The sequence below is a fragment of the Myotis yumanensis genome, unplaced genomic scaffold (genome assembly GCF_028538775.1).
Source record: "Myotis yumanensis isolate MYYU_CA2020_CCGP unplaced genomic scaffold, mMyoYum1.0.hap1 SCAF_20, whole genome shotgun sequence".
NCBI classification, from domain to species: Eukaryota; Metazoa; Chordata; class Mammalia; order Chiroptera; family Vespertilionidae; genus Myotis; species Myotis yumanensis.
This window is the reverse complement of record NW_027223771.1, coordinates 11,285,191-11,299,590: the sequence shown is the minus strand read 5'-3', so window position 1 is coordinate 11,299,590 and position 14,400 is coordinate 11,285,191. Positions and strand designations below refer to the sequence as shown.

The following is a 14,400-nucleotide window of genomic DNA, read 5'->3' as shown; positions in this document are numbered from 1 at the left end:
CTGGCTCGGCCGCTGGACCGGTTATTTCAAGAACCGTGTTCACACGCCCGCCGACCGTGTATCTCTGTCTGTGCTTTTCTGGGAGCAAAAGCCCAGCAGCCGGTGCAGCCACAGAAAGAAACGGAGACGGGAAGCCGTCCCTGTGTAGCTTTCTTCTCTTCCAACTGTGCTCAGCGGGCAAGGCTGCCCTGACACCCTGCTGATCCCCTGGGGAGCTTGTCAAACCCCGGATGCTTTCTTTTTAAAAAAAAATGTATTTTATTGATTTTTTACAAAGAGGAAGGGAGAGGGATAGAGAGTTAGAAACATCGATGAGAGAGAAACATCGATGAGAGAGAAACATGGATCAGCCGCCTCCTGCACACCTCCTACTGGGGATGTGCCCACAACCAAGGTCCATGCCCTTGGCCGGAATCGAACCCGGGACCCTTCGGTCTGCAGGCCGACGCTCTATCCGCTGAGCCACACCGGCCAGGGCAGCAGAGGACTGTTACAGCCACAGTGCACTGCTCCTCCCTGTCAGATGACGACACCCAGGGCCCTCACCACCACACAGACCAGGACGTGCCAGCGAGGGGCCAGGGGGCTGGGAGAGCTGCTCCAGGAGCAGGGCTAGGATGCAGGGTGTTGGGGATGCGGGAACGAACCGGCTCGTCGACGGGAAGCTGTGCTGTGGCCCCACAGGGTGGTTTTAAAGGAAAGTAATTTTTGGAATTGCCTTTAGACCAGACAGGAATACCCAAGGGAGCCTGTAACTTTAATATCCGGGTTCTAAATCACATGATCACTGCCCCGGCCGGTGTGGCTCAGTGGATAGAGCCTCGGCATGGGGACCGAAGGATCCTGGGTTCAATTCCGGTCAAGGGCACGGACCTCGGCTGCAGGCTCTCCCCCGGCCCGGGCCCTGGTCGGGGCGCATGCAGGAGGCGACCCATCGGTGTGTCTCTCTCCCATCGATGTTTCTCGCTGCCTCTCCCCCTCCCTGGGCTCTCCCTAAAAATCAATGGGAACATATCCTCGGGGGAGGAGGAACAGAAAAAAAGATGAAGAATAAATGCAGTGGATTGAAATTCATCCAATTGGTTGAGCTCATAATGATAAAAAAAATAAAATAAAAAAAGCTCCTTGAGAGACTCCTAAGGGACTGACTGATTATTCTGAAAACTGGTAAAGTGAGAAAAAGAATCAAACCTTTGAAAAAAGAAAGAACGAAAGAAAGAACGAGGGAGGGAGGGAGAAATCCCCTTACCACCGGCGGGCCGGGCGGCTGGCGGAGCTGCCCTGCTGGACGCAGTTAACAAGGTGTGTGTGTGCGCATGTGTGTGCACATGCACGTGCATGTGTGCCCACTGTGTGCGCACGCGTGTTTACATGTGCATGCGCTGTGTGTGCATATGGGTGGGTTTGCGTGTGCATGCATGTGTGTATTGTGTGTGCATGTGCATGTGCATGTGTGTGCATGTGTGCACGTGCGTGTGCGCGCATGTGTGTGTGAGAGTGTGTATGTGTGTGAATGTGTGTGTGTGAGAGCATGTGTGTGAGTGTGTATGTGTGTGAGTGTGTGTGAGAGCATGTGTGTGAGTGTGTGTGTGTGAGAGTGTGTATGTGTGTGTGAGTGTGTATGTGTGTGAGTGTGTGTGAGAGCATGTGTGTGTGTGTGTGAGAGTGTGTATGTGTGTGTGAGTGTGTATGTGTGTGAGTGTGTGTGAGAGCATGTGTGTGTGTGTGTGTGAGAGTGTGTATGTGTGTGTGAGTGTGTATGTGTGTGAGTGTGTGTGAGAGCATGTGTGTGAGTGTGTGTGTGTGAGAGTGTGTATGTGTGTGTGAGTGTGTATGTGTGTGAGTGTGTGTGTGCGTGTGTGTGTGTGTGCATGTGTGAGTCTGTGTGAGTGTGTGTGTGTGAGAGTGTGTATGTGTGTGAGTGTGTGTTTGTGTGCACGTGCATGTGTGCCCACTGTGTGCCCACGTGTGTATACATGTGCATGCGCTGTGTGTGCATGTACGCACGAGTGTGCGTGTGAGTGTGTGTGCATGTGTGTATTGTGCGTGCACGTGCATATGTGTGCATGTGGGCATATGCGTGTGTGTGCATGTGCATGTGCATGTGTGTGTGTGTGTCCCGTGACAGGCAGTGACCCCTGGGCAGCTCCTCCGAGTGACCTGCAGGGGCCTCCTGTTCACCGCCATGTGCGGTCGCTGCAGTACTGGCTTCCGCCACCAGATGGCGCCCTCGTCCCAGTCCTGGGCCGTCACCGCAGGACGCCTGCGCTCAGACTCTGGGTGAAAGGCCTTCCTGCAGGGCAGGGCCGGGAGGGACACACTCCGCGGGGTGTGGGCTGGAGGGCGAGGAATTCCCACCGGCTGGGCCTCAGGGGGCGGAGCTGAGAGCACCATTCAGTATCCTTTTAATAAATATATTAAATATATATGTAAATTATATATATATATATATATATATGTATGTATTAGCATATACTCGAGGCCCGGTGCATATATTTTATATATATATGTGTGTGTGTGTATATATATATACTAATATATACTAGAGGCCTGATGCATAAAATTTGTGCATATATTTTATATATATGTATATATATATACTAATATATACTAGAGGCCCCATGCATAAAATTTGTGCATATATATATGTGTGTGTGTATATATATACTAATATATACTAGAGGCCCCATGCACAAAATGCATGCAAGACTAGGCCTTCCATCCTCCGGCTGCCGGCACCGGCTCCCCTCGTAGCCCCAGCTTTTGTCCGGAAGGTCGTCTGAAGGACGTCCGGTCTAATGAGCACATCACGCTTTTATTATTACAGATTTTTATTAATTTCAGACAGGAAGGGAGAGGAAGGGAGAGGAAGGGAGAGGGAGAGAAATATCCATGATGAAAGAGTGAGTTATGGATCGGCTGCCTCCTGCACGCTCCACACTGGGGATCGAGCCCGCCACCAGGGCATGTGCCCTTGACCAGAACCGAACCTGGAACCCTTCCGTCCACAAGCCGGCGCTCTATCCACTGAGCCACACTGGCCAGGGCCCATTCGGTATCTCTCCCTGGAGGGCAGTGATGTCTGCTACCTGGAGATTGGGGTGCAGCCTGGGGATCCCCCTGGGGCCCAGCACACTGTCCTGGCCCCTTAGTTCTCATGGAGGTGAGTCTCTGATGGCCCACACAGCCCCTCTCACACCCCAGTGTGCCCATTAATGAGTTCTGTCTCCCCAGGGGCCCAGGCCTGGCTGGATTCGAGGTCCCGTCACCCAGGGGAGGGGGTGACAGGGACGGGGCTGTGACCTGCGGACCCAGTGCCTCGATGATCCCCTCCCTGGGAGTCAGGATTCTACTGCAAACGTTGGGGTGGGGATGGGGGGTAGGGGGGGTTCATGATGTCACTGAGCAAGGCTGTCCCCCGGCCCCTGGCCCCCCCTGGCCAGTTCCCCCCGTTCCCACACCGGACACGGCGGGCGGGGCACCGGCTGGACACCGCCCATCTGTCCGCGCCCGGCTGGCGGCCGCTGTAATTGCATCTGTCCATTTCCTGTGCGGTTCACAGCGAGGTCAGGAGGCCGCAGGGGAGGACAGGGGTGGGGAGGTGTGAGCCGGGCCTGCCTGGGTGCAGGCGGCCATCGGGGTTCAAGGACCAGAAGGGCCCACCCCGGGGACTCGCAGGAGGGTGTGGGGCGAGCTGTCAGCCTCTGGGGCCTGGATCCCGGAGCCAGGACTTCCCAGGAGGCGTCGATCACAGAACCGGCCCGGCCACCAGTCACGTCAGTAACGACTGCAGGGCCCGGCCGGCGGGGCTCGGTGATGGAGCGTCAACCTATGAACCAGGAGGTCAGGGTTCGATTCCCGGTCAAGGGCACAGGCCCGGGTTGCAGCCTCGATCCCCAGTGTGGGGCGTGCAGGAGGCAGCCGGTCCCTGATTCTCTCTCATCATGGATGTTTCTCTCTCTCTCTCTCCCTTCCTCTCTGAGATCAATAAAAAGATATTTAAAAAAATAACAACCCAGCCCTAACCTGTTTGACTCAGTGGCTAGAGCGTCGGCCTGCGGACTGAAGGGTCCTGGGTTCGAATCCGGTCAAGGGCATGGACCTCGGTTGCAGGCACATCCCCTGTGTGGGGTGTGCAGGAGGCAGCTGATCGATGTTTCTCTCTCGTCAATGTTTCTAGCTCTCTATCCCTCTCCCTTCCTCTCTGTAAAAAATCAATAAAATATATTTTTAAAAATAATAATAACAACCCAGAGGAGGGCTGTCATAGGGAACAGCCACAAACAGCCACCGGGGGGCGGTCAGTAGCCCCGGCTTCTGTCACCAGTTATTTTTCCAGGTCTTTACAGTCAGCATGCCATTTTCACAAAAGACACCACATAGAAGGATTTGCATTAGGAAAGGTAGCTTGGAGCTTCCCCCCTCCCCGCCCCAGCAATTGACACTACTATATTTTCAAATACCCTTTCTTTCTTTTTTTAAAAATTTTTTTTATTGGTGTTTTTACAGAGAGGAAGGGAGAGGGATAGAGAGTTAGAAACATCGATGAGAGAGAAACATCGATCAGCTGCCTCCTGCACACCCCCTACTAGGGATGTGCCCGCAACCAAGGTCCATGCCCTTGACCGGAATCGAACCCGGGACCCTTCAGTCCGCAGGCCGACACTTTGTCCACTGAGCTAAACCAGTTAGGGCTACCCTTTCTTTTTATACTAGTTCAGCTTTTAATTTTTATTGTTTTGTTAATCCTCCCCCGAGGATATTTCTCCATTGATTTTGAGAGAGAGAGAGAGAAAGAGAGAAACATCCATGGGTTGCCTCCTACGCCCAGGCCGGGGCGGAGCCTGCAACCGAGGCCTGTGCCCTTGGCCAGACTCGAACCCAGGACCCTCCAGAAGGGCTAGAGGTTTTCCATGAAGGTGCGAGGCCCCCTGCTGTGGGCTGGCAGGAGGGAGGCACAGGGAAGGGGCCGTTCAGCTTTCAGAATACGTGGGTCCCAGGCCGTGGCAGGCAACCTTGTCGGTCTGGTCTGTCCTCCGCGTGGCTGTCTGTCGGCTGCCTCTCCGTTCCGTGGCCCCTTGGGCACCATCTGAAGGCTGCTCCCTAATGGCACTCCTGCTCAGCGGCCTTTTATGCAGAGAAATGATAATGCGTTTAGGATGCTCTCAGAAGTCCCCCGAGGAGGGGAGTTAATTTGTTTACGGGATTGTGGATGGCAGGGGGAGCGGCCGGGGAGCAGAGGCCTCCGTCAGCCCTGCCCGGGGAGGCCACAAGGTCACGGACAGCAGTGTCCCCAGGCCCAGCCAGCCCCAGGGCCCCCCAGACCCAGGCCACCGGGCCCTGCTCTCGGGGGTCCCTCTCACATCACCCACCCGGCTGCCTTCGGGCCACGCTCGCTCAGCTGTCTGCTCTAGGCCTGGCACCTAGTGGCGCAGCTTCACTTAAAAAGTCCAGTCAACAGCCCTGGCCGGTGTGGCTCAGTGGATAGAGCGCCGGCCTGTGGACCGAAGGGTCCCGGGTTCGATTCCAGTCAAGGGGACATGCCTGGGTTGCGGGCTCGATCCCCAGTGGGGGGCGTGCAGGAGGCAGCCGATCCATGGTTCTCTCTCATCATGGATGTTTCTCTATCTCTCTCCCTCTCCCATCCTCTCTGAAATCAATAAAGTATATTTTTTATAAAAATTTCCAATCAGCTCACAGCTTTCACACCTATGTGTTCATTCCCAGATCCTAGGTCTGCAGGATCCCAGTGCTAAGAGCCTCTCACCATCAGGGGCAGTTCAACTTCCTTTTTTCTTTCTTTCTTTTTTTAAAAAAATATATTTTTATTGATCTCAAAGAGGAGGGGAGAGGGAGAGAGAGAGAAACATCCATGATGAGAGAGAATCGTGGATCTGCTGCCTCCCGCACGCCCCCCACTGGGGATGGAGCCCACAACCCAGGCATGTGCCCTGACGGAGAATCGAACCCGGGACCCTTCAGTCTACAGTCCGACGCTCGACCCACTGAGCCACACCAGCCGGGGCAGAAACAGTTTATTCTTGAGCTTCTTCCCTGAATAGCCTTTTCCAGACCCCAAAGCCGTCTCTAACCTTCAAACAAAAGCTTTGAGGACCCCGGGGACCGTGTAACAGGCGTGTAAACATCTCCGAGGTGGGCAAGTCGGCCTCGTCAAACCCAGGGCTACGAACTGGGTGTCTCAGGCCCGGGCGCCGGGCGTGGCCGGCGGGACCGGGACGCGCCGGCGACCATCCGTGTCTCGGGATAGAATTCACTTGGCGACGGAGAAAGGCCGGTTTCACGGATGACGTGGCCGTGGCTGTCTGTGTTCTGTAAGCCAAGCCGTCGGCCGGTGTCTGCTCCGACCTCCTGGGATCGATAACGAAATTTTACTCATTTTTTTTCTCAAGCTGAAAGGCGTTGGTATGTTGAGCAAACAGGTTGATCCCGCGACTCCCTCCCCCTCCTCCCCTGCCTTCTCCCACCACAAGATCCTGTCGGCATTTGGTCGGGGAAATGACAGTGTTCGCTCGTTTTGACATTGGACCCTGAGTTTTTTAAAAAAATGTCCCACTTGTAAGCGTTGGAGGGGTTTTTAGCCGTTTTATCTATACACACGAGCTGGCCCTGGCCGGTGTGGCTCAGTGAATAGAGCACCAACCTGCGGACTGAAGGATCCCAGGTTCGATTCTGGTCAAGGGCATGGACCTCGGTTGCAGGCTCCTCCCTGGCCCAGGCCCTGGTCGGGGCACGTGCAGGAGGCAACCCATCGGTGTGTCTCTCTCACATCAGTGTTTCTGTCTGTCTGTCCCTCTCTCTTCTTCTCTCTTTAAAAATCAATGGGAAAATATCCTCGGGTGAGGAGTAACAACAACAAATTATATATGTACTAGAGGCCCGGTGCACGAAATTTATGCACTGGGGGTGGGGGGCGGGGGTCCCCTCAGCCCCTCCTGCACCTTCTCACAGTCCGGGAGCCTCGTGATGGATCTCCTTGACAGTGGGAGGCCCCACCCACCATGTGCAGCCCACTGGTCAGTGGCCTGGGCCTCCCTCTTTGGGGCGATTGTGGAGCCCCCCGATTGATCGTCCTGCTGGCAGGTGGCCTGGGCCTCCCTCTGCGGTGAGATCATGGGGTGATGGTTGGGCCCCCGACCAATTGCATCGCACCCACCTAGGCTGGCCTGGCACCAGTGGGTGTCGTAGTGTGGTCGTCTGGACGGTCGTTCCACTGCTCGGCTGGTCGGTCGATTTGCATATTATGCTTTTATTATTATAGACTAGAGGCCCGGTGCACAAAATTCATGCACGGGGTGGGGTGTCCCTCAGCCCAGCCAGCACCCTCTCCAATCCGGGACCCTTGGGGGATGTCTGACTGCTGGTTTAGGCTCGAATCCCACAAGGCAGTCAGACATCCCTCTCACAATCCAGGAACACTGGCTCCTACCCACTCACCTGCCTGCCTGCCTAATGCCCCCAATTGCTCTCCCCTGCCAGCCTGGTTGCCCCTAACCTCCTGGCAGCCTGAGCTCTCCCCTAAATGCCTCTGCCTTGGCCCCTACCACCATGGCTTTGTCCAGAAGGAAGTTGGACGTCCAGAAGATGGCCAGTTGACTTATTATTATTACAGATGTGCTGGCTTAAGTTAAAACCGTCCAGCATATCTGAAGCCTCTAACCAGATCGAGAGAGGAGGTCCCGTGCATGCGGGAAATCTGCCCCGGGAGTCCCCCGCCCTCCTTTCCTCTTGTCTGGGCCCTGGGAGCCCGAGGAGCCGGAGCCAGGGAGGTGCCAGCGAAGGGAACCGGGGTCCCGCGCCCACGGCCTCGCCTTACACCTGGGCACCCAGCTGAGTTCAGAGGGAATTTCTGACAATGAGACCGAGGAACCCATCAACAGTCCACAGACAAATCTGATCACATCAGAACTCCTCTTCCCAGTCATTATCAAAACTCACCCTCTCAATAGCTTGTAAAGAGAGGGACTTTTTTTTTTTAATATATATTTTATTGATTTTTTACAGAGAGGAAGGGAGAGGGATAGAGAGTTAGAAACATCGATGAGAGAGAAACACCGATCAGCTGCCTCCTGCACACTCCCTACTGGGGATGTGCCCGCAACCAAGGCACATGCCCTTGACCGGAATCGAACCCGGGACCCTTCAGTCCGCAGGCCGACGCTCTGTCCACTGAGCCAAATCAATTAGGGCTAAAGAGAGGGACTTTTATCAACATACTAGAGGCCCGGTGTATGAAATTCATGCACAGGTAGGTTCCCTAGGCCTGGTCGGCGATCAGGGCCGATCCGGGGCCTTCCGGCTGCCGGCTGGGGCCTTCCTTCGTTCGTGCCGCGCCCTGGTGATCAGCACACGCCAGAGCGAGCGATTGAATTCGTGGTCTCCTGGTCGAACTCCCGCGGGGATAATTTGCATATTAGGCTTTTATATAGAGAGATTTAATTTTTTACACGATAATCCCTTTGTCCAGTAATTTCACTTCTAGAAAACTAAACCTAAAGAAACAATGAGGCTCAGTGGTTGAGCGTCGACCTAGGAACCAGGAGGTCAGGGTTCGATTCAGGGCACAGGCCCAGGGTGCAGGCTCCATCCCCAGTGTGGGGCGTGCAGGAGGCAGCCGATCCATGATTCTCTCTCATTCTGGATGCTTCCCTCTCTCTCTCTCCCTTCCTCTCTGAAACCAATTTTTTAAAAAACCAGATAAAAATGCATAAACACAAATGTTTTGGCTCTGCCTCTCATGGACCATGTTGGCGAAGGCGGTCAGGAATCTGACATGCTCTCAGCCTCTTTCTTGAGAGCAACCTGCTGGCCCGGTGCCAGCCTCCTGCACAACCCGTGGATGTGTCTCTCCCATCGATGTTTCTCTCTGTCTCCCTCTCTCTGAAAGTCAATGGAAAAACGCTTACAAGCTACGCTTTGCCTTGTCCCCCAGCGTTTTGTGGACATCAGGCGTGGTAACGGGTGTGTGTGCCGCTTTCCAAACCACAGAGCCCTGTCCGGGCACAGACGGTCCCAGATGTGAATCCTGCGTGATGCCTACATCACTGGCCACGCCCACCACTGGGCTGCTAGACTCAGGCCAGTGTCTGCTGCTGCCCCCACCTTCACATTCATATTGGTGATAAGCATTCATATTCATGAGCAACATGCATATTCATGAGAGATATGCATATTCATGAGTGATATGCATATTCATGAGGAGCATGCATATTCATATCTGGCCTCTGGCCTCTCCCTGCCCAGCCCCAGCTGCAGGCAGTCCTGCTCTGGGCAAAGACGGGGAGCAGCTGGCCGCCCGTCCAGAAACTTCCTGAGCAGACCCTGCCGCCTCCCCGCGCACCCTCCCCATCCCTAGGGGACCCCCAGGACCTCTCGGCTCCATGACACCCTCCAGGGCGTCCCAGCGCCCCAGAGGCACCCGGAGAAATGCCAGCCGGCGCTACCTGTGCCAGGAGTCCCTGCTGCTCAGGTGAGCCGGGCAGCGCCGGGGGCAGCCGGGGCAGGGGTCTGGGATTGGGGGGGGGGCCCAGGGGGGGCTCCCTCCCATCTGACCTGAGGGCTGAGTCCCCATCCCGCTCAGCTCAGAACGCCCTCCTCCAGGTGCCCCTGCACCTGCCACCCCGGCAGCCCCCGCAGGTGCAGGAGGGGGAGGGCGCTGCCCGCTTCCCAGCCGCGGGGGGCCCGGATCCCCAGGCCTGGCCCCCCTGGCTTCCTGCCGGCCAGGCCACAGGCGGGGCAGCGGCCACAGACGGAGGCTAATGAGATCTGTCTTCACCAGCGGCGTCTGCAGGCTGCGCGCTGCCCGGGAGCCCGGCTGTGCGCACGGGTTCCCATGGACAGGGTAGAGCGGCGGTTCTCAACCTTCCCGACGCCGCGACCCTTTCATACGGCTCCTCACGCTGTGGGGACCCCCAACCATAACATTATTCTCGTGGCTACGTCATCACTGTCATGTCGCTGCTGTGATGGATCGTCATGGAAATATCTGATGTGCAGGATAGATTTTCATGGTTACAAATGGAACATAATGAAAGCATAGTGATTGATCACAAAACAGTATGTAATTATAGATGTGTTTTCCGATGGTCTTAGGTGACCCCTGTGAAAGGGTCGTTCGGCCCCCAAAGGGGTCGCGACCCACAGGTTGAGAACCGCTGGGGTAGATGACCCCTCCGTGTGCTCAGGGGACGTGGGCGCAGCTGTTCTTCCAACAGGGGAGCCACCTAACCTGGGGGACAGCGGGGACGGTTCTCTCCTCCCGGTTTAAAGCGCATCCCCGGGGCCTGGCCGGTGTGGCTCAGTGGATAGAGCCCCGGCCTGCGGACCAAGGTCCCGGGTTTGATTCCGGTCCAGGGCATGGACCTCGGTTGCGGGCACATCCCCAGTGGGGGGTGTGCAGGAGGCAGCTGATCGATGTTTCTAACTCCCTCTCCCTCTCCCTTCCTCTCGGTAAAAAATCATTAAAACATATATTTTTTTTAAAAACACACACACCAATAATAATGTAATGAAATGCAGTAAAGCGCATCCCTGATGAATAGCGGTCGCAGAGCGCACAGGTGCCGTCCGGGAGGGGTCCAGCCCAGGCCCCGGGTCCCCCTGGGATGGCGCTGCCGCCCGTGGGACATGTTTCTCCCGCGAAGAAGAGCCGTTTCCCCGAAATGCTCGCCCTCGTCCATCCGCGGGGCGCGTCTCCTGTTGGTGGAATCCGCTCCTGCTCGGCCTCCCCTGGGTCAGATCTCCAAGGAATCCAAGTGGAGCGGCGGGGAGGGGGCCTGGGGGGGCAGCGTTGGGTTCCTATTTTATTTTACTTTATTTTATTTTATTTTATTTTATTTTTACATATATTTTTATGGATGTCAGAGAGGAAGGGAGAGAGAGAGAGAGAGAGAAGCATCAGTGATGAGAGAGAACCATGGACCAGCTGCCTCCTGCACGCCCCACATGGGGATGGAGCCCGCAACCCGGGCCTGTGCCCTGAACGGGAATCGAACCCGTGGCCTCCTGGATACTGGCTCCCCCTCCCCTCCCCCTCCCCCTCCCCCTATTCCCTCCCCCGCCCCCCTCCCCCTCCCCTCCCCTCCCCTCCCCCCTCCCCCTTTCCCTCCCCCTCCTTACTCCCCCTCCCCCTTCCCCCTCCCCCTCCCTCCAGCATCTGCACAGGCTCAGCAGCGACCCCTGGCGGCAGGAGGGCGTTGCGGGCGCAGCCCCTGACGGTCCCCTCCCCGCTCCCTCCCTGCGCAGCGGCCCGGAGGCGGAGGGCGGCCTGCCCGCCGACGTGGGGGACAGCAGCGACCCCGAGCGCATCTTCCAGAGCCTGCAGTTCCAGAAGGACCTCATGGCCAACATCCGCTGCCGGCCCTGGGCCATGCGCCAGAAGCTGCGGGCGCTCAGGTGAGGCGGCCGGGTCGGACAGACGGTCGGACGGACGGAAGGCCGGGCTGTGATGGAGGCGGGGCTGCGATGGAAGGTGCGGCATCATTGGCACCTGCCCGCCCCTGGGCACGGGTGGCAGAGCCTGTGTGATGGGCAGGCGGGGTTCTGTGTGTGTGTGTGTCCGGGTTACATGCGTGTGTGTCTGGGTTACTTGCGTGGGGTTACACGTGCGCGCCCATGGGTTACATGTGTGTGCCCGTGTTACATGTGTGTGTCTGGATTACACATGTGTTTGCCTGGGTTACGTGTGTGTGTGGGTGTGTGCATGGGTTACGTGTGTGTGCATGGGTTACGTGTGTGTGTTACATGTGTGTCTGGGTTACGTGTGTGTCTGGGTTACATGTGTGTGTTACGTGTGTGTGCCTGGGTTACGTGTGTGTGCCTGGGTTACGTGTGTGTGTCTGGGTTACGTGTGTGTCTGGGCTACCTGTGTGTCTGGGTTACATGTGTGTGTTACGTGTGTGTGCCTGGGTTGTGTGTGTGTTACGTGTGTGTGTGTTACGTGTGTGTATATGGGTTATGTGTGTGTCTGGGTTACGTGTGTGTGTGTCTGGGTTACATGCGCTACATGTATGTGTGGTTACGTGTATGTTACATGTGTGTGCGCGCCCGCACTAGAGGGAGGTGCTGGCTTCTCTCTCCTCTCCCAGCACCAGCTTCCAGCCCTGCGCCCGGAGGTGGGCAGTGACCGGCTCTAATCCCGACGGCACTGCCTGGGAGGTGCCTGCCCTCAGCTCTCCCTGCGCAGGGAGCTCGAGGGGCCGCCCTGCAGCCCTGGGCCTCCTGGGAGGGCGATGCCAGCCAAGGGCGGGACAGGTCGCGGGTCAGACAGGGACCCCCACCCGCTCAGCCAGATGGGAGGGGGCGTCCTGGCTGCGCCCGGGGCAGCGGCCCCGGCCTGGGGGGCTGTCGCCCACATCTCCGTGCCTGTGCTCAGTCCCCGGAATCGGCACTGGCCCGTGGCTCCCCAGGGAGACCCCTGCCCCTCAGGTCACCCCCCCCCCCCAGCTCCCGGCACCGGCTTTCCTCCCTGATGGCTACCGGGCCCTCCCAGGGTGTGTCGGGCGGTTTGTGGGTGTGAACACCCCGCCTCTCGCTCCCATTAAGCAGCAGCACCTTTTCCCAGAAGGAGGTGCTCTGAGTGCAGGGGCTGGTGGGGAGGGCCGGGGAGGGGCCAGGCCCCATCCGCTTCCAGGATTTGGGAGGGGCCGGACACTCCCTTGGGGTGCGGCCCCGACTTTGGTTGCAACAAGGTCAGTGAGGGACTCGCTGATTCACCCCAAGGGCTCTGATCGGGGCATCTGTGGTTGTCGTGTCCGCATGAGAGGACGGGTGTTAGCGAGACCTACTGTGTGTTAGCGAGACCTACTGTGTGTTAGCGAGACCTCCTGTGTGTTACCGAGACCTACTGTGTGTTAGTGAGACCTCCTGCGTGTTACCGAGACCTACTGTGTGTTAGCGAGACCTACTGTGTGTTAGCGAGACCTACTGTGTGTTACCGTCACAGCACTCAAACCTGCAGAGGATCTTGGGGAGTTTCCTTGAGGTGTGGATGAAAGGGGCCACGTGCTGACCCGACAGCTCAGGGGAGGCCTGCGGGCGGCCTTGCAAACTCAGACCTAAAGTCACCACACAGGAGGGTCTGACGTTAAACTTGAACGAGAAGCAGTGGTGGGGAGTCACCTCCTAGGCCGGTATCCTCCCTGACAAGGGCAGCCTTTGCCTCCACGGAGCCTGTCTGTCTTTTTGCCTCTGTGGTAACACACCCTTGAAGTGTCTGGGTACCTGGTAACGTCCCTTTTCCAGACCCCCCGGGACACAGCCTGATGTGCTGGGCACCAGGACGGAGACCACAGATCCCCTCATTGTCATGTTCATGGTCCCTGCACCCACCTAAGCGTGTGTCCATCATTTTACCTTTTATCCAATCCCAGGGGCTCCCCCCCCACACTTTGCTTGCTCCTGCCTCCCTCATCCATCCCCAGTGGATCTCATGTCACCCACCTACGTCCCTCCTTTGATTGCAACGTATAAACACAGATGGAACCCCCATTCTCCGGAGCTTTATCCCAATCCGTTGAGGTTCTGCTTCCCGGCATTTGTCGACAGTTTGGCTCAAACAAACGCACAAAAATTCTTTACAGGTTTCCATGGTTTTTTATTAACACCAGGAATGGAACCTGGGACCCTTTGGTCCACAGGCCGGGGCTCTATCCACTGAGCAACACTGGCCAGGGCTCAGAACATCTTTTTAAAAAATATATATATATATTTTATTGATTTTTTTACAGAGGGGAAGGGAGAGGGATAGAGAGTTAGAAACATTGATGAGAGAGAAACATCCATCAGCTGCCTCTTGCACACCCCTCACTGGGGATGTGCCTGCAACCAAGGCACATGCCCTTGACAGGAATCGAACCCGGGACCCTTCAGTCCACAGGCCGATGCTCTACCCACTGAGCCACACCCGTTAGGGCAGAACGTCCTTTTTAAGGGAGTTTCCCAGTTACCAGAAGCCCGGGAGATGGGAGCCCTGCCCGGCTGCGCCCCCTCACCCCCCAGCAGCCGTCCCACATGGTCGGGCCCTGTGCCTGTGTGACACCTCTGCCCCCCCGCAGGCGGGCGAAGGAGATCGTGCTGCGGTTCGAGGGGCGCCTGACCCGGACCCGCGGCTACCAGGCGGCGGGCGCGGAGGTAAGGACCCCGGGTGGGCCCCCCGCCTGGCCTGGGCCCGGGCACCCGCCCCGGCGGCTGGGGGTGGGCACAGTCGTGAGCGGTCAGGCGGGCAGGGCGGTCTGCCTGGCCCCAAACCCCGGCTTCGGTCCCCGACAGTCACTTGCCCATCGCGGGACCTGGGGAAGCCTAAGCCATAGAAACGGTCTCCCCCCCCCCCCCCCCCCCCCCGACCGATCCCGCTACCTCCTGGCTCACCCACCTCCCCTGTGG

General features: G+C 57.3%; 1 protein-coding gene across 1 annotated transcript in view; it reads left to right on the top strand.

Moving 5' to 3' along the window:
* The first annotated feature begins 9,398 nt into the window (after nt 1-9,398).
* The window catches only part of TMC3 (transmembrane channel like 3), a 34,139-nt gene continuing 29,137 nt past the window's right edge, over nt 9,399-14,400 (top strand). Inside the window, exons 1-3 of the mRNA XM_070400710.1 lie at nt 9,399-9,487; nt 11,263-11,412; nt 14,073-14,148. Of these exons, the coding sequence (XP_070256811.1) occupies nt 9,399-9,487; nt 11,263-11,412; nt 14,073-14,148 (315 nt within the window). The remainder of the gene's footprint in view (nt 9,488-11,262; nt 11,413-14,072; nt 14,149-14,400) is intronic.